Source organism: Exserohilum turcica, assembly GCF_000359705.1.
Source record: "Exserohilum turcica Et28A unplaced genomic scaffold SETTUscaffold_7, whole genome shotgun sequence".
Lineage (NCBI taxonomy): Eukaryota > Fungi > Ascomycota > Dothideomycetes > Pleosporales > Pleosporaceae > Exserohilum > Exserohilum turcicum.
The window spans coordinates 1,334,879-1,351,743 of NW_007360288.1; the positions used below are offsets into that span (position 1 = coordinate 1,334,879).

Consider the following 16,865-nt stretch of genomic DNA (forward strand, 5'->3'; position numbering starts at 1 on the left):
CGCGCAAGACGGACATTATGTTTAGTAGCATCAACTAGACAGCTTTGCTCTGATGCAATATGACGCCGAGGGTGCAGGTGCAGTGTTTGTCGTGTCGATGGAGTGCATACATGATCAGCGTGAGGCAATATGTGGTGGCATTGGAGGGGGGGAGGGGGGTCACGCGAGGAGGGCGTGGTGTGGACATATTGAGTGAGGCATATTTATACGGGCGCAGAGGCGGTGTCGGCTGGATGCTGGGCGGGCGGAGTGACGCACGCATGGCAATAGCTAGGCGTGTGGCAGGGCAAAGGGAGCGCCGTGTAGTCACGCGCGGGAGTCGTGAGACAGACGTGGTGGGGGAGGCCGGGCATGTGTATGTCATGGCCTGGGGATGCGTGGGTGAAAGTGGGTGCGTGACGATCCAATGACACGCGACTACGCAGGATCGTGCTCGCAGGCGTGGACCAACGTGCGCCATCAGGGTGTCTTCGGTGCTTTTGCAGGGCATTCGGGACTTGACGGTCGCGCGACACCCATAAAGACGCCGTGGAAAGGCGCAGTTTCTGGGCTCTCTGCATCTCTGGCCACCGCCATGCTGCTGCGCACAAGAGACGCGCTCGTCGGCGGGCTTCTCCTCGGAGAGCACTGCTATGCGCGCGCCGCCCCGCCAACCGCGGCTGGCCATGCTCACAGCAGCCGCACTGGCATTGCAGCCGCTGGCCCCCGCAAACTCACGGGCAGGTTCCTACATATCACGGGTATGCATGCCCCTCCGCCTGCTCCATGCCGACCCCTCTCTCCCCCGGCTAACGTCATTGTGCAGACTTCCACCCCGACCCCTTCTACAAGACGTATTCCAGCACCACCGCCGCCGCCGCATGCCATCGCAAGCGCGGCCCGGCTGGCATCTACGGCGCAGAGACGACGGGATGCGACTCGCCCTATGCCCTCGTCAACCAGACGTTCCAGTGGATACACGACCACGTCAAGGATGAGGTCGACTTTGTCGTCTGGACCGGCGACTCGGCCCGCCACGACAACGACGAGGAGATACCGCGGACGCACCAGCAGATTATCGACCAGAACGAATTTATGGTCTCCAAGTTTGTCGAGGTCTTTGGCCAGACCAGCCCTGGCCATGGGACGGGTGACTTTGTGGTACCCATTGTGCCCACTTTTGGCAACAACGACATTATGCCTCACAACATCTTCACCAGCGGGCCAAACACGTGGACCATGAGCTACCTCGACATCTGGCGCAAGTTTATCCCCGAAGCGCAAAGACACCAGTTCCAGCAGGGCGGCTGGTTCTCCGTCGAGGTCATTCCGGGGAAACTGGCTGCTATAAGCCTCAACACCATGTACGAGATTGTACGAAGGCGAGTTTCTGCTCATTGCTGACTTTTCCAGATATTTTTTCACGTCAAATTCGGCTGTTGACGGCTGCGCGAAAAAGCACGAACCCGGCTACGAACACATGGAATGGCTGCGCATCCAGCTCCAGATTCTACGAGACCGCGGCATGAAAGCCATCCTCCTGGGCCACGTACCCCCCGCTCGCGTCGATAGCAAGGAGAGCTGGGATGAGACGTGCTGGCAAAAGTATACGCTTTTTGTGCGGCAGTTTAGAGATGTCATTGTTGGCACTCTCTACGGACACATGAACATTGATCATTTCATGCTGCAGGATTTCGAACATATTGCAAAGGATACCGAGGATGGCAGGATGGGTGCCATGTGGAACTCAGCTGGTCTGGGCAACGAGACGAAGCTGCTTGTGGATGGCGAGGTCACGGTCGCGTCTGCGTCGGACTATCTGCTGGATTTGCGCAAGGTTTGGGCACGACTGCCTACACGGCCGGCGAACCCAAACAAGTCTACACAAGAATTGGAAGAGGAAGAGTCAGCATGGGAGTGGCTTGTGTCAAAGGTCTTTAAGCCATCAAAAGACAAGGAGCAGAAGAAGAAATACCTCGCAGAGATTGGAGGCAAATACGCCGAGCGCTTTGCAGTATCGCATGTCTCCCCGAGCGTAGTACCAAACTACTTTCCCACGCTCCGCATCATCGAGTACAACATTACCGGATTGGAACATCTGAGTGTTTCCTCGAGCCCCAGCAGCCCGTCAGGGGACGATAATTTCGCCGACCAGCCATTATCTGATGACTCGATTGATGAGGATTCAGAGGATGTGGATGCTACCAAGAAGAAGAAGGGCAAAAAGGGGTCACGAAAGTACAAGTTCAAGGTTCCAGAAGGCCCTTCCAAGTCAGCACCTCCTGGCCCCGCCTACTCACCTCAGCCACTTACATGGACACGCTTCGTTCAGTACTACGCAAACCTTACCCGTATCAACAATGACTTTGTCGAATCTGCGGCGGACCATCAAATAATCTCTACAAATGACATGTCCGTCACCACCATCTTTGGATTCGCCGTCAGTCCAGACGGACGGATAGAAAACAAGAAATGGAACGAGGGAAAGCACAAAAAACACCAAGGCAAACAACCCCGGCCCGAACCGCATCCAAACGAGTTTGTCTTTGAGGTGGAATACGACACGAAGAAAGACAAGGGCTTCAGCGATCTGACCGTACGCCGCTGGGTCGAGTACGCGCGCAAGATTGGCTCCGCCGAGCCCAAAGCAGTCACAAAAGCACAAGATGTTGAAGACGACTTCACTACCGACGACGAGTACATTGACGCCCAAGGCAAAAAACACAAGCACAAAAAGGGGAAAAAGGGAAAACACCACAAAATGTCAAAGCAATGGTTCACCTTTGTCAAGCGCGCCTTTGTAGGAACCCTGGATTCTGAAGAAATCAAATCGCTATTCGGTGGCTCGACATCTACCACTGCACAACAACAACAACAAGAAGAGTCGCTGGAAGATGCTCCGGAGCAGGAAACGATTGAACTGTAGAGTCATGCATGCAAAATTCAGGTTGTATGTAAAACAGGGGAAAAAAAGGGGGGGAGTTGAGTAGATGCAGAGCGGCATATGTAGATACCCTTAGGTGGGGGCGTTGTTGTTGTTGTTGTTGGGCCTTTGACTGGGCACTACTAAGTACCCTTTTTTTTGGGGTGCATTGATATGTCTGCATTGCATTCCATTGCATTAGCATCTCTTCCTTCCTTCCTTCCTTCCTTTCATTTTTCTTTCTTTGGCATTCAAATCTTCATCTCAGCATAGCATAGCATAGCATAGCATAGCATAGCATATATAGCCAGCCATGTTTTGCGCTAGAACAAGAAAACGTCACACACCAAACCACAACTTATTGCTAGAAACATGTGCATACATGAGAAGTTCGAAAACAACCAAAAAAAATCAATCAATTAATCAATCAAAATGTTTGCTTTTGCTATCCTCTGCAACGTCTAGTTGATACCTAATATAGTGAGGAATCTGTTCGTTTGATAGAACATCCAAGTACCTAAGCACTTCGTTTAGGCAATACCATCACACCAGTCTTAAGACTCGCACACCACCACCACCACCACTATAAAAGAGAAGCCCCACAAGTCAAAAGAAAATCAAAAAAAAACATACAACAGCAGGGATTCGCCAGTGGTCACCCACCTGACTACTAAACCGCCGGTATACCGTTTAACTTTTCGAGAGCGAACGGGATCGAGTGAAATCGGATATCCTGTGGTCGTATGTGCTGGAATAGAGTTTGCGTGTGGATTATCTAGTAGTTGGATTCATGGGGAAGAAGAATGTGTTACGGGCTTTCTTCTGGTCGGGGCGGTGCGAAACTTTCCTGACTTAAGTAGTTACTTCAACATGAGCAAAGCGGGTAAATTGGTGATTTTTGCAGAAGGGGGTTCCTGAACAAACAAAGTGTGGATTACGGTGCAGTAAGTTGCACCTGGTTGCGTTTGCTCTGGAGGGTTGCTTCCTGTGGCGTATGTTTGTAGAGTGTCGATTGGATTTGGTTGGTGGCCTTTTTTTTTGTGCCGTTCATGTATCTGGTCTTGGCTAGTTAGTTGATTGTAGGTATTGGTTTAGTTGATGGTAGGAGTACTTAGGCATTATGGGTTATTTGTTTTGGTGGTGGGTTAGAGTTGTTCACGGGGACAAGGGGAGGGTGGCCATGGCATGGCATGGTCAGGTGGTGTGATGGATGGGATCTGGGAATTTGTGGAGCCATGTCAGATTTGGTTGGTTGGCTAGTTAGCTGGCGCAGTATCTCTCGAGTTGATGAGGAGGACGGGACAAGGAGAGAAATAATAAACTGTTTGTTAGGTCAGGTGTATTGTGGTAACTTTGCTACTCACTGTTTGTATCATGAATATCTATATGTGTGTATACATGTAGATAATAAGGACTTTAGACATAGTTCCCATAGTAGTACATCATCAAGTGCTGACCTGTTTTGCTTTTTGTCGTAAAAGGCGCAGCAATCCACGGAGCCAAGCCTGGGGTCGAGTGGTAAACTTGCCTAATTCGAACATGCATGCCGGCCCCCCCCCTAGACGGATGGTACCGATTTTTTTCACTGGGCCTAGGGGTACTGGAATCGACGGTGGAGAAAGGGGGTGCCGAAAGTTGCCTTGTTGGGAATATTCATCACATGAGAGCTAGAAAGAGAGAGAGAGAGAGGTCATGCTTCCACTTTTTCGCATGGCGTCGAGTGCATGTTGGTTGCCTCATGGTCGGTGGGTGAGCGTGTTGCGTCGGATGCTTTGCATGTACTTTGTAAGTATCATCGCGCGCCAACCAATGCCAAAGCGCAACAGCCCAGGTACGTACGTACTGCGGGCATTGCAAAGATTCTGACTACAGGCTTACCCAGATGCTGCGATCCATGGGATTTTCATGGCTTGCCTCTTCTGGCAACTTCGCGCGCATGGGGCTGGCTAGTGGGCTGTCATCTGTCGCCACAAGTGCGAGCGGGGGGTTTTTCGCTCCCCCCTGGCCTGGCATGCCCTGTGAGGCTTTTACCGTACTCTGCTCTTCCTCCTCCTCCTTTGAACCACGCGAACGCTAACCAGTATCTGCACAAACCCCAGACTTTGAGTCATTTTCATCAGCGATCTCTTTGATCTCATCGTCGCACGAGATCGAGGCCATACGTCATCGAGGTCAAGTGCGCTGGCCGACTCAGATGCTCGTTGTACGGGGACTTAAATTTTTGAGCATGACTGTTCACATTTGCCTTGCCCACCCACCTTGGCGACGGCTGTATTATCGTATCGTTCGTTAGTAGGCGGTTTTCTATACTAAAGGGTATGCAGGTTATATATCTATGTTGCCCTCGAGAGTGAACTGCAGTACCATGCTGCCTAACTCATTCACTATTCCCAGAGGTTTCCTCTCTCCACCACAATCACGATGCAAGCCTTGAAAATTCCACGAGCAGCCTTCAAACTACACGAGCAGCCTTCAAATTACACAAGCAGCCTTCGCGACTGCTTGGCTTGTGGCAGAGTGAGACTTCTTGTTCAGGTGCCTGCTATGCCTGCGCCGCGTGACATGGCGCTTGAACAATACACACGACCCGCACATCACTGAGCATCACCGCACGAGCGCACATCACCAGCCAACTCATCCTAGATGTAATCGTCATCGAAACATGAGCACTCATTACCATCGTTATCAGTAAAATCCCACGGCTGCCGCATTTCCCGAATCCCCTGAATCCCAAGCCATGGCGTCGCCGTTCCGACCCGCGTTGCCTGCAGAAGACCTCCCGGCATACTACCAGGAACTAGACGACGATAACATCCGATACTGCTTCCGAGACTTTGATGTCGAACGAAACTTTGATTTGTTCGACCGGCAGACGCGAGACCCCCGAAGCAACAACTTCTGTGTCGACTTTGGCGAAGACAATGCCTTTTGCGCCTTTGACCTCGACGCGCATGCGTATGAGAAGCTGCTCAGTGCACCGCGGCCAGCAGAGCTACACACACGCTGGATCCACATCTGGATGCCGTACAACCAGAAGGACTTGATTCGCACGCTGGCTACCCACTTTGACTTTACACCGCGACTCATGGGGCTAATGAAGAGCGATCATGTGAATCCGAACTCGTCACGTACTGGATCGTCGCTGCGAGCAAAAAAGAGCTCGTCAACGCTAAAGTCACTGATATCGCACAAATCCCAAAGGTCGGAGAGGGCCAAGCAGGCCAATGAAGAGCCCATGGACATAGAGTCGAGTATAGGCCTGACGAGCATGATGCAGTCGACCCAGCTGGAGATGGTGCGGGACATGAGCCACTACCAGCTTGTGAACGACGTGTGGCACTGGAGCACGGTGGACAAGGGTCGAAGATGTGAGTTTGCGCGGCTGTCGTGATTCTGTAAAAGAAGATTGCCAACATGAGCAGACATGTGCATCGGCTTCAACGCCCTCCACAACATCCGCACCAAGCCGCACCAAGACCACAAAGACACTGACGGCACCGACCGAGGCCAAGATGTGCCCCAAGGCAAGCGCGTGTGGAACTGGCTTGCACTATGTGAAAACAAAACCGTCATCTCCATCTCCGAAGACCCATTCCCTTTCTCCAACGGCGTGCTCAGCACCCAGGACCTACGCGTCCTCTTCACCACCCGCCGCAACCTCGTCAATGTCTTCCGCCAGCTGACAAAAGCCCCGACACCGCACACAGACGCAGCACTCATCCAGCTCCCGCTGCGACACCGCGTGGGCCGCAGCGAAGAGGAAACGGCGCACCGCCCCACCGACTCACCAGGCCTCCTCTTCTACTACCTCTTCGAAGACTGGGGCGCCACCTTTGACATAATATCTCAGCGCGAGCACGGGTACGGCGCGGAGCTCGACCGCCTGCGCAAGGAGATGCTTCAGAAAGCCAACTTGACGCACGTCGACCAGCTGCACCACATCGGGTGCCAGCTCGCGGTGCTGAAGCGCGTATACCGCAGCTACGAGCTCATCATCGAGCGCGTGCTTAGAAAGCAGGAAGCCACACTGGCGTCGCTCAAGAACTCGCATATCCTGTCTGGCGCCGCCTCGCTCGCCTCGTCGGCCCACCAGCAAATGATGCACGACACCATGGCGCTGGCCGGCCCGCTCGTGCCCGAGACAGACAGCCTGCTGGGCGTCCCGCTTAGTTCGGCCGCGCGCGTGCGCTTCGAGCGCCTCAAAGACCGCATTGTGCTGTATGCACTCAGCGAGATCCAAGAGTGCCTGGACCAAAAAGACTCGCTCGTCATGATGAACTTTAATCTCATTGCCCTGAAAGAATCCTACAGCGTCGAGCGCCTCACGTGGGTCACGCTGCTGCTCGCCAAAATCACCATTTTGTTTACCCCCGTCACGCTCATGACGGGCTACTTCAGCATCCAGTTCAAGGATATCGTGTTTGAAATGGGGAGTTATTGGCGGAGCTTTGGCTATATTTTCGCGGCGAGTTTGGCGCTGCTGGTGGCGTTTAGCTGGATGAGCGGCACGTTTGAGGGTAAGATTATTACGAGTAGTTGGACGAGGTCGGCGTTTGACGGGAGTAGGAGGTGGTTGGCGCATAGGAGGCGCAAGAGAGATTGAGCGGGGGGACGGCAGCGTGGGAGTGAACATTTGGGGTTTTCTTTGGGTATGGCTACTCGGCTTGAAATGTAATATTAGGTCTTGGGGGGGGGGGGGCAACGACAATGATCGAGAGAAGGATTCTTTCGGTCTGCAGTGTAAAGTAGTAAATTATTAATCCTACACGTCGAACGGATGGCTACTCAACACGTCTATCATGATACGCTGGTGCAGATACATAGTGCCAAGGCTCAATCCTCGTCGTCGTCATCATCATCATCGCCGAAAATGGCCTTGAACACGTCTTCCGACGCCCTCTCATTTGAAAGCGCATCGTTCTTCTCTACATCCACTGTTGCATGTTCAGTCTGCGGGACAGCAGCAGAGGGGACAGACGCCTCGGCTGGTTGGTTCATCCACGCTGGGCGCTGAAGAGCAGAGCCATTGGTCAAGAACTCGTGCTGCAGTCTATCCATTGTCGACTTGGACAAGGCTTCTTCCGTCTGTGGCTTGAAGCTGCTTTCGCCGTCGTCAAACTCGGATGGCATGTCGGGTGGAGGCTTGACGTTGAAGCGCTTGCAGAGAAGACGCGAAGGATGAAAGGGAAAAGTGCTCCGCGTCATGGGACCGTACATGCCCAGTCTTGCAGCGGATTCAGCCGGGTCCTCTGGTTTTGCCACGGGTTGCCGCAAAAGATTGTCGCTTGCTGCACCACTGTTTCCGCCTATTGTGGACGATGAAGAGGTGAATCGGGATGCCATGATGCCAGTCGTTGGCTTGAATACCTGTGCCGCATGAGCAAACTCCTGCAGCTCCTTGACCCAATCCGACACGGAGACGCCGTCAGGACGTTCTGGCAAGTCGTCTTTGAGCCCAGCCCGCAGCTGTAAGAAGCCAACATATCGCGCGCGCTTGTCCAGGTCTTCTGCATAGGGCATCCAGCCAGTTGCACCTTTTGCCAGAGCACCCGCAGCTGAGCTCTTTTCAAGCGCGGGAACAAGGCTCCATAAATCTTTTGCCTGGGCCTTGTTGGCTGCCAAGTGTCCCTCTGGGGCAGACTCTCCAAGACCCTGGGGAAGATCGGCCTTGCCAGATAGTGCTGCGAGACGATCGCGAGCATCCTTGGGTATGAAATCGAAGATTGACTTTCCAGGCAGAGGCTTCTCGCCAAGTAGGACCGAGCGGTCTTTTGCGTTGAGAGTCGATGCTTTTGCCGCGTCTGCGACGGACTGATACTCTTTGGATTCCGACGCTGGAGCGGCGCTTTTGGCAGACTTCCAACCTGGGGGTATCTTTGGTGGCGGGTACTTTGGTTTGCTCGTGACATGTGAAAAGCTGCTTGCAAAGACGAACCCCTTGAGCGGCGATTTGCCGTCGATAGATGGTCGGCTCGTCAAAACCAAAGCTTTCGAAGTACTCTTTTTGGACACAAACACGTGCTTCTCTCCAGCTCCTGGCTTGGCGAACTTGCTTGGCTTTTTCGCCTTCTTATCCTTGCCGATAGTCTTGTTGAAGGTGATCTTGGGGCCCAGTTCGTACGGGTCTTCGTCGTCGGAGCCGGTATCGTTGAGGACGCCGACGCCAAACGAGGACTTCTTGGTCGCGGGTTTCTTCACCGCCGGCGCCTTCTTGGGGCCTTCAATATAGTGGAGACTGAATTTCGAAGAGCGGTCCTCGGCCTCTTCGTCTTGCACAACGCCGAGGCGCGCTTCCGATGTATACCCCAAGCCCTTGCGGCGCACATCCCCCGGCGGCATGGCCATGATGCGAGCATCTCGGGGCGCAAATAAATGCGTAGAGTCTTGGGTGGAGCGGGCTGCGCCGTCTTCCAGGTCGGCATTCCGGCGCACTTTGCGACCGATGCCCTGATGCCGTCGCCAGCCCATTTTTTGGGCAAGCTTTACGCCCATGGTCTCTTCCTGGGTCATGAACAGGCCGAAGAAGCCATTGTCGTTGGCTTGTGCCGAGCCGCCAATGCCAGCAAAGTTGTGGGCGGTCTCGAGCTGGCGCGACTCGGCGGCTGCGGCCAGGTCCTCTTCATCCATAAAGTCCTCTGCTCGTTGGGGCTGGCCTGCAGACTGGTCTTTGGCGCGGTTGGCCCGCGAGGAGACAAATGTTTTTGGGGTCCATCCTTGCTTAGACCCGACTGTGTTGAAGTATCTTAGCATAGTCAAGAAGTCTTGCGTCCAGACAAAGACTGGCTCGGGGACCTACCCTGCACTGAAGCCTCCGGTAAATGCGCCGTGCAGCCTCCGCCTGCCGCGCTCGTCGGTCACGGTCTGCTTCCAGACGGGCACAAAGGCGCCATGGTCGGCTTCCTCGTCGGGGAGCTCTGTGCCCAAGGAGACGTATGTGGCGGGCGCATGGCGGGAGCGCTTGGGGGCGGGCGAGGGGGACGAGGCGCGGGGCCGCTTGTACGCCATTGCGATTGCAGAGTGTCGTGGGGCCAGGAGTAAGGGGGGTGTTAGTGCCTGGCGTGGTGCCCATTGGCCGGGTGGGGAGTGTGGCGAGGTGAAGGAAAGCCGGCACGCGAGGCGAGGGCGAGGGCGGCGCGAGTAAGCGGGCTGGGGTGACTAAGCAGCGGGAGCGTCATTGGCGGCAGGGCGCAGCGTTGCTTTGATTTCCTTCATTTGCGAGCGACCGTCACAATTTCAGGCGCGCGTGTGGGCGGGTGGCTCGGGTGCGTGGGGTGGCATGTGTGACGGCAAGCAGGTACTCGCCTTGTATGTAGACTATAGCAATACTTAGTACAGCTGGTGGGCACAGGGTGGAGGGGAGCAGCACGTGTAGGGGGGAGGATGGCGTTGGGGGATGGATCGAGGGCGCTAGGGGGTGGCCGAGTGGGCCCGATGATGTAGGTCGTGCCGGCTGCTCAGCCAGGGACCCTGATACAACAGCAACAGCGCGCAGACGGACGGACGCATCATGGGTGGTGGTGGTGGTGGATGGAGCGGATAGCAAGGCACTGCACACAGGCATGCATGGCCGTGCAAGGAGCTTCCCATTGCTGCTGTCGCACATGGTTGGTTACCCCACCCGCCGCAGCGCAGCGCAGTGCAGCCCAAGCGGCGGCACCTACAGCGAGAGAGAGAGGCATTGTGGTATATACACGGCGACGCCCCGACTCGCCCCGATGCCACGCCCTCGACGCTGCATACCCGCCCACCCAACGCCCAGCGGCGCACGACTCCAGGCTGACGACAGTATCCCACAGTGACTTGTACATGCTCGCCGCGCCCGCGACCCTGGATCTGCTGTGCCCGTTGCCGGCTGCTGCCCTGGGACCTGCGTCTGCCCCCAGCACCCGCCCATTACGCCGACTGAGGTGTGCCAAGTTTCGGCGCCGGCGCCCACGACAGGGCAGCAAGTAGCAGCAGCAGTAGCAGCAGCAGCATCGGCCCCTAAACCGCTGGCTGCCACCCGCCGCCAGAGCCAGTGGATTGCACCCTCACCCGCCGCCGCCGCCCTCGCCCTGTCGCTCCGTACTTGCAATCTCGTCACGTCGTCTACATAGGCCCGACGTGGTCGAGTCCGCGCTCGCCCTACGACCAGTGCGTCAAGCCTCGAGCAGGCCCACGTCTGCTCCCTGCAGGCTGCCTGTCGCCCACCGACTCACAGCATCCTCGCCATGTCGTCGGCCGCCGCCCCAGCCTCGCCCGCCGTCGTGCGCTCCTCTTCTACTTCGCGCAGGTCTGGAGAGAGACCCAATCGCTCCCAGCCCGCCGCCTCCCGCCCCGCCGCCCCAGCCCAAGCCCCAGCCCCAGCCCTCGCGCCCGCCCGCCATCACCAACCGCCGCCGCCGCCGCCGCCGCAGCAACAGCCCGCCCTGGCCAACGTCACCCGTCGCGACTACGACCAGCCCAGCGTCGCCCACGACCCGCCCGTCCGCCGCAGCGAGGAGCCGCCCCGCCCAGACTCGAGCCGGCGCACTCACTCGCGGTATGCGTCTGACGCGTCGACGACTTCCGCAATGCCCATCAACGGCGTAGCTGTCGATGCCCGGACGGTGCAGCAACAGCCCGTCAACAAGCGCAGGACCACCATCACCGCCCCCGCCACGGGCACATGGGCCCTCGGAAAGACCATCGGCGCTGGCAGCATGGGCAAGGTCAAGCTGGCCAAGAACGTCGAGACTGAAGAACAGGTGCGTACCCTTTGCTTGCCCGCCACATGGCGAGGGGCATCTGCACCCATCTAGCGCCTGCACTCGCTCGCCCCCGTGGATGCGCCCGGAATCCCCAGAGTGCCCTTGGTTTGAGCGCGCCCTTTGCTAACCTCCTCCAGGCCGCCGTCAAGATCGTCCCCCGCCAGTCGCAGGACCAGCACCAGACCGCTGCCGATCGCGAGCGAGCCGACCACTCCAAGGAAGTCCGCGAGATCTGGCATCTTGAGCGGCTTCTCTTCTGAGGCCTGAGGCGTGGGGGTAGGGGCGGGCTCCGCCTCGAGCCGTTCACGTTCTCGCTTCTCCTTGACAAGAAAGTAGACGGACAGGAGAGGGCTGTATGCATTGACGGGATCCAGTCCCCTCTGGATATCCTCGGAGGACGAGGCCGTCAGCTGCTCCCTGCTCCCGATTGAATTCCTTCTTTTGTAAAAGTCAAACATGCCCCTCTTCTTCTCCAGGTCTGGCGTCTGCGCAGTAGCCTTGCGAGCTGCCAGGCGCACAGCACGCTGGTACTCTTCTGACTGGATCACGTTGGTCAATTGGGTGGTGATGTATTCAGTGGTGCCGAAATCAAAGCCATGCATCTGCTCAATGATTTCGGGGTCCAGAGGTAGCTGTATCGGCTCTCGGTGCGGCAAATAGTTCTCCGGGGGGCTGTTGAACCCCTTGGTCAGCCAAGGGTGGGTCATGATCTCGGAGAGGGTCAGTCGCTGCGTCGGATCCGTCTGCAGCATCCTGTGGATCAGATTGCGGCATTCTGTGGCACGTCAGTCAAAGGATGCAAGAGGCTCATGTGCGAGGGCATACCGTTGGATAGCCATGGCGGATAGTCGACATGGCCCTTTTTGATCTTTGCGTGGAGCTGGGGCATGCTCTGGTCGTCAAAGGGCACTTTGCCGCACACGAGGACGTAGAGAACAATGCCAAAACTCCACACATCGACCTCTGGACCCGTGTACTGCTTGGCCTGGAGGAGCTCGGGCGCGGCAAAGTACAGACTGCCGCAAAACGTCTTGAGCTGGCTGCGGGGGGAGAAGAGGTTGCTGAGGCCAAAATCAATGATTTTGATGTCGCCCATCTTGCTGATGAGGATGTTCTCAATCTTGAGATCGCGGTGGACGATGCTGTTGCGGTGGCAGTAGTCGAGGGCGCTGGCGATCTGGCGGGCAAACTTGCGGGCCTGCTTCTCCTTGAGGCGGCCGTGGGAGATGATGTAGTCGAGCATCTGACCGCCATTGACATACTCAAACATCATGTACCAGTGGAAGTTTGTGCGGACGACATCCTTCATGCCGCAGATGTAGGGGTGGTTCAAGAGGCTGACGATGGCGGCCTCTCTGGCGGTGCAGCACCTCCCGCCGCCTACACCAACTCGGCCACTTACGAAATGGCAGGCGAGAAGCCAACAGGCGGGAGGTCGCGACCTCGAGCGAGGACCCACGGTGAAGACGAGATTGCTGACAGTCTCCAACGAGTGGATCTGAACAACCCTCCCCCAGTTCTTCCGCCCCAGGTCGAGCAGACCAAGAAAGAAGGCGCTGCTGCCGGCCTGTTGCGTCGGTTCAGTACGAGGAAATATAGAAGTCATGATAGAGAAAAGGTGGTGGAGCCGCTGCCACCACCACCTACCCCGGCCGTTGCGATTTCGGGCCCTGCTGAGCCAACCTCTGCGCCTCCGGTTACAGCGCCGAGGAAGAGCTTCAGCATTCGACGGACGCGCGGCCGCAACGCCGGATCAGTTTCGCATCTGCCTGGAAGCGCCACCAATCAGCCTGAATTACTCTCGCCTCCTGATACTGGTAACGCTGCTACCAGGAAGCTCAAGGCACTTGGTCGCTCTACCAGTGTAAACTCTGCTGATTTCCGGAGAAGACTTAGTAGACGAGGACGGTCATCAGAAGACCCGGGAAACCCTCCCCCCACTAGCGGATCAGACAAATCCGAGCTCAGCTCGCACAAGGCTCGAACAGCCAACGATGCTGCTTCTGACGATCTTTCTTCGAGCCCACGGCATGGGCAGGCCTCGCGGGCGAAGTCTTTGGGCCATGCACGTAGGGAAAGCATCCAAGCCCGAAGGGCCAAGCGAGAACAGGCAAAGGAAGCCAATGTACCCGAAGAGACGGATGCAGAGCTTGCAGAAGCGCAAGCAGAAGCCAGTCGCAGCCCAGATGCTGTCAAGCCAGTGTTTCTCAAGGGCCTGTTCAGCGTCTCGACGACTAGCACCAAACCATTGCCAGTCATTCAGGACGACCTGATTCGCGTTCTAGACCAGCTTGGTGTCGAATGGACTGAAATCAAAGGCGGGTTCAGGTGTCGACACTCGCCTAGTATCAATATCAATTCGCCTGCATCACCACCTGGTGCAGGCCACAGGAGGAAGATTAGCTTTGGGGGCTTCATGGCTGGCGACAAAGACCGTGACGATTTCCGGGATCAGAACCGCAACCCCGGGACGCCCAAGCTACGGTCGCGGCCAGCTCCTGCAGACCGCAGCTATACGAACACGGACGAGTCTGATGGCAGCGAAGACCGTGACGAGCGACGACCGCAACGTGCAGTACCGGCTGGCGAAACGTCGACGCATGTGCAAAGCGACATGGGCTCCAACATGAATCTCGTGTTTGAGATTCTCATTGTCAAAGTGCCACTGTTGACATTGCACGGCATCCAATTTAAGAAGGTGGATGGAGGGACCTGGCAGTACAAGAACATGGCTCAAACTATTCTTTCGGAGCTGAGGCTATGATAATAATATGGGGGGGGGGAATCGGACGTGTGAGCGCGGGGAACTTTTTTTCTGGACTTGAGCAGGCAGTCGTCAGCCCTTCAACCCTTCAACTATGCACTGTAATTTTTCTTTTTTTTTTCTTTTCTTAACTTTTTTTTGATTGATGTAGAAGGATTTGGAAGCAGATTTTATGAGTATAAACTCGACGCACAACGAATTTCATTTGTCATTGTTCCTGGAGTGGTTCGAGCGGTCGGTAGCTGGCGAGATGGATTGATCTCAGATCTCATTACCCTAATATGTTGAGCCAAGCTCTCTCATTTTGCGGCGTGGTGCCCTTGCTGGACCCCTACAGTGACCCAGTCGCCCTCACCGCTGCCTCGGTAACTTGACTGCAACACTGTCACGGTGGTGCAGACAAGACATTGCAGCGTCGCCCATGGTGCACCTGATGCGCATGCGCCGTCGATCTCCGTCGAAAGCACGAGCTCCCGCAGGCGCCAAGCCGCTCGAGCCAGTGGGGTGCCTCGCGACCTCACTCTCTCGAGTGCAGCCAGAGCAGCCTCACCCACGCTTGCTTGCCCACCACGCAACCGCGAAACCGCCAGCCTATTCTTCGATCGATCTTCTCTTGCTGCCTGCACCCGCGCAACTCTTGTCCTCTCGTCGATACCCCGCAATCTCCACCAAACCACTTGGTACTCGCAGCCAATGCAACATTTCCTCGCGCATCAGCAACAGTACGGCGAGTGGGGTCAGGGCCACCACCAGCAGCCGCAACACCATGTAGCCCAGCATGGCCAGCATCAAGCGCAAGCCGCACAGTTGCATGCACAGCAACAGGCGCAGGCTGTCCAGGCCGCTGCCCAGCGCCAATACCACCAGCAGCTCGCGGCCAACAATGGCACCACTCTGCCTGGCAACAACGCCGTCCCCAGGGGCCCAGCAAACGACGTGCAGGCAGCTGACGTTGGCATGACGGACGAAAACAGGCGCGTGCTGGAATGGGTGGCCCAGCTTATGAAGCCTGCCACTCGCGAGGCTGCGCTTCTCGAGTTGAGCAAGAAGCGGGAGCAGGTCCCAGAGCTGGCTCTGATCCTCTGGCATTCGTTCGGTATGGTCCGCTGGTGCGCTTGATTGCGACGTGGTATTAACCTGCTATCCATTAGGTGTCATGGCGTCGCTCCTTCAAGAAATCATATCCGTCTACCCGCTGCTCAACCCTTCGCAGTTGACCGCTGCCGCTTCGAACCGCGTCTGCAATGCCCTCGCGCTGCTCCAATGCGTCGCCTCTCACACTGAAACCCGTGGCCTGTTCCTGAGCGGTAAGTCGTGCAGCCCACACGGAGTCCACACGGCTAATACCATGACAGCGCACATCCCGCTCTTCCTATACCCGTTCCTCAACACCACGTCCAAGTCGCGACCCTTTGAATACCTCCGTCTTACGTCTCTCGGTGTCATTGGCGCCCTCGTCAAGAACGACTCTTCAGAAGTGATCAATTTCCTCCTCACTACCGAAATCATCCCGCTTTGTCTGCGTATCATGGAGACTGGCTCGGAGCTCAGTAAGACGGTGGCCATCTTCATTGTACAGAAGATCCTGCTCGACGATATTGGTCTCGCCTACATCTGTCAGACGTACGAACGCTTCTATGCTGTGGGTACCGTGCTGAGCAACATGGTCAATCAGCTTGTCGAGCAGCAGACTGTTCGCTTGCTGAAACACGTTGTGCGTTGCTTTCTCCGGTAAGCGACTTTGATATGCATTTCTGCGTCTTCGTCTAATTGGTAAACAGCTTGAGCGACAATGCCCGCGCTCGTGAGGCGCTCCGCCAGTGCCTCCCCGAGCCCCTCCGCGATGCCACCTTCTCCTCCGTTCTGCGAGACGATGCTGCTACGAAGCGTTGCCTTGCGCAGCTCCTGATCAACCTTTCCGACAATGTCGTTGATGCCGCAAACAACCAGCAGCTCATGCACTGACATGGTGTATGGTGCGGCGGCTCGATGAGTTTTAACAATTGGCCTGGGTAAGCTCAGTCGTCTAGAGCAGCCCTTTCTCGCCTTCTGTATATCTACGGCCTCGGCCTTTAGTCCATTTGGCGCGGTGGCCCATGTGCACAAACATACCCCTGGTTTGATCTGGTTTGGCTTCTAAAAACGGTGTGGATTCGGCGTTGGGGTTTCTCGCATGGGATACCCGTAGCAACAGTGTTCCTAGCATGGTGCTACTTGTTCTTGCATTGTATTTATCTTCTTGGACTCATGGTCATGGCGAGGAGTTTTGGGCATTGCATGGCGTAGTGCACATCCATGCACGGTATCAGGACGAAAAGCGAGTGTACATTATTGAGTATCTTTGGGTTTTGGGTGTGAAGCATCCCTATCTTTGCATGCAGCTGTCTGCGTGACTGGTGATGCGACAAATGATCAGGACGGATATGTTTTGAAGGAGCGTATGGAAGCATCCACTCTTCATGTGCGTTGG

General features: G+C 56.2%; 7 protein-coding genes across 7 annotated transcripts; 5 read left to right on the plus strand and 2 right to left on the minus strand.

Moving 5' to 3' along the window:
• Positions 1 to 574: 574 nt before the first annotated feature.
• SETTUDRAFT_142099 (uncharacterized protein) lies at positions 575 to 2,935 on the plus strand (the record flags this gene model as incomplete). Its single annotated transcript, XM_008032238.1, has 3 exons — positions 575 to 740; positions 806 to 1,343; positions 1,393 to 2,935. The coding sequence occupies 3 exons, from the start codon at positions 575 to 577 to the stop codon at positions 2,903 to 2,905; spliced, it is 2,217 nt and encodes a 738-aa protein (XP_008030429.1). The 3' UTR covers positions 2,906 to 2,935.
• A 2,704-nt stretch (positions 2,936 to 5,639) lies between these two features.
• On the plus strand, positions 5,640 to 7,505 carry SETTUDRAFT_142102 (uncharacterized protein; the record flags this gene model as incomplete). The annotated part of the gene is made up of 3 exons (XM_008032239.1): positions 5,640 to 6,270; positions 6,325 to 6,763; positions 6,884 to 7,505. The coding sequence occupies 3 exons, from the start codon at positions 5,640 to 5,642 to the stop codon at positions 7,503 to 7,505; spliced, it is 1,692 nt and encodes a 563-aa protein (XP_008030430.1).
• Positions 7,506 to 7,642: 137 nt separating this feature from the next.
• SETTUDRAFT_165592 (uncharacterized protein) lies at positions 7,643 to 9,915 on the minus strand. The gene is made up of 2 exons (XM_008032240.1): positions 9,699 to 9,915; positions 7,643 to 9,630 (listed from the first exon to the last, which is right to left on the minus strand). The coding sequence occupies exon 2, from the start codon at positions 9,527 to 9,529 to the stop codon at positions 7,736 to 7,738; it is 1,794 nt and encodes a 597-aa protein (XP_008030431.1). The 5' UTR covers positions 9,530 to 9,630; positions 9,699 to 9,915; the 3' UTR covers positions 7,643 to 7,735.
• A 1,197-nt stretch (positions 9,916 to 11,112) lies between these two features.
• SETTUDRAFT_23367 (uncharacterized protein) lies at positions 11,113 to 11,742 on the plus strand (the record flags this gene model as incomplete). The annotated part of the gene is made up of 2 exons (XM_008031861.1): positions 11,113 to 11,628; positions 11,683 to 11,742. 2 exons carry the CDS (start codon positions 11,113 to 11,115, stop codon positions 11,740 to 11,742), a joined length of 576 nt encoding a protein of 191 aa, XP_008030052.1.
• Positions 11,743 to 11,775: 33 nt separating this feature from the next.
• On the minus strand, positions 11,776 to 12,940 carry SETTUDRAFT_23368 (uncharacterized protein; the record flags this gene model as incomplete). Its single annotated transcript, XM_008031862.1, has 3 exons — positions 11,776 to 11,817; positions 11,841 to 12,406; positions 12,457 to 12,940. 3 exons carry the CDS (start codon positions 12,938 to 12,940, stop codon positions 11,776 to 11,778), a joined length of 1,092 nt encoding a protein of 363 aa, XP_008030053.1.
• A 96-nt stretch (positions 12,941 to 13,036) lies between these two features.
• On the plus strand, positions 13,037 to 14,395 carry SETTUDRAFT_23369 (uncharacterized protein; the record flags this gene model as incomplete). The annotated part of the gene is made up of 1 exon (XM_008031863.1): positions 13,037 to 14,395. The coding sequence occupies one exon, from the start codon at positions 13,037 to 13,039 to the stop codon at positions 14,393 to 14,395; it is 1,359 nt and encodes a 452-aa protein (XP_008030054.1).
• Positions 14,396 to 15,022: 627 nt separating this feature from the next.
• SETTUDRAFT_181354 (uncharacterized protein) lies at positions 15,023 to 16,747 on the plus strand. The gene is made up of 4 exons (XM_008032241.1): positions 15,023 to 15,491; positions 15,547 to 15,702; positions 15,751 to 16,126; positions 16,177 to 16,747. Exons 1-4 carry the CDS (start codon positions 15,089 to 15,091, stop codon positions 16,358 to 16,360), a joined length of 1,119 nt encoding a protein of 372 aa, XP_008030432.1. The 5' UTR covers positions 15,023 to 15,088; the 3' UTR covers positions 16,361 to 16,747.
• The last annotated feature ends 118 nt before the right edge of the window (positions 16,748 to 16,865 follow it).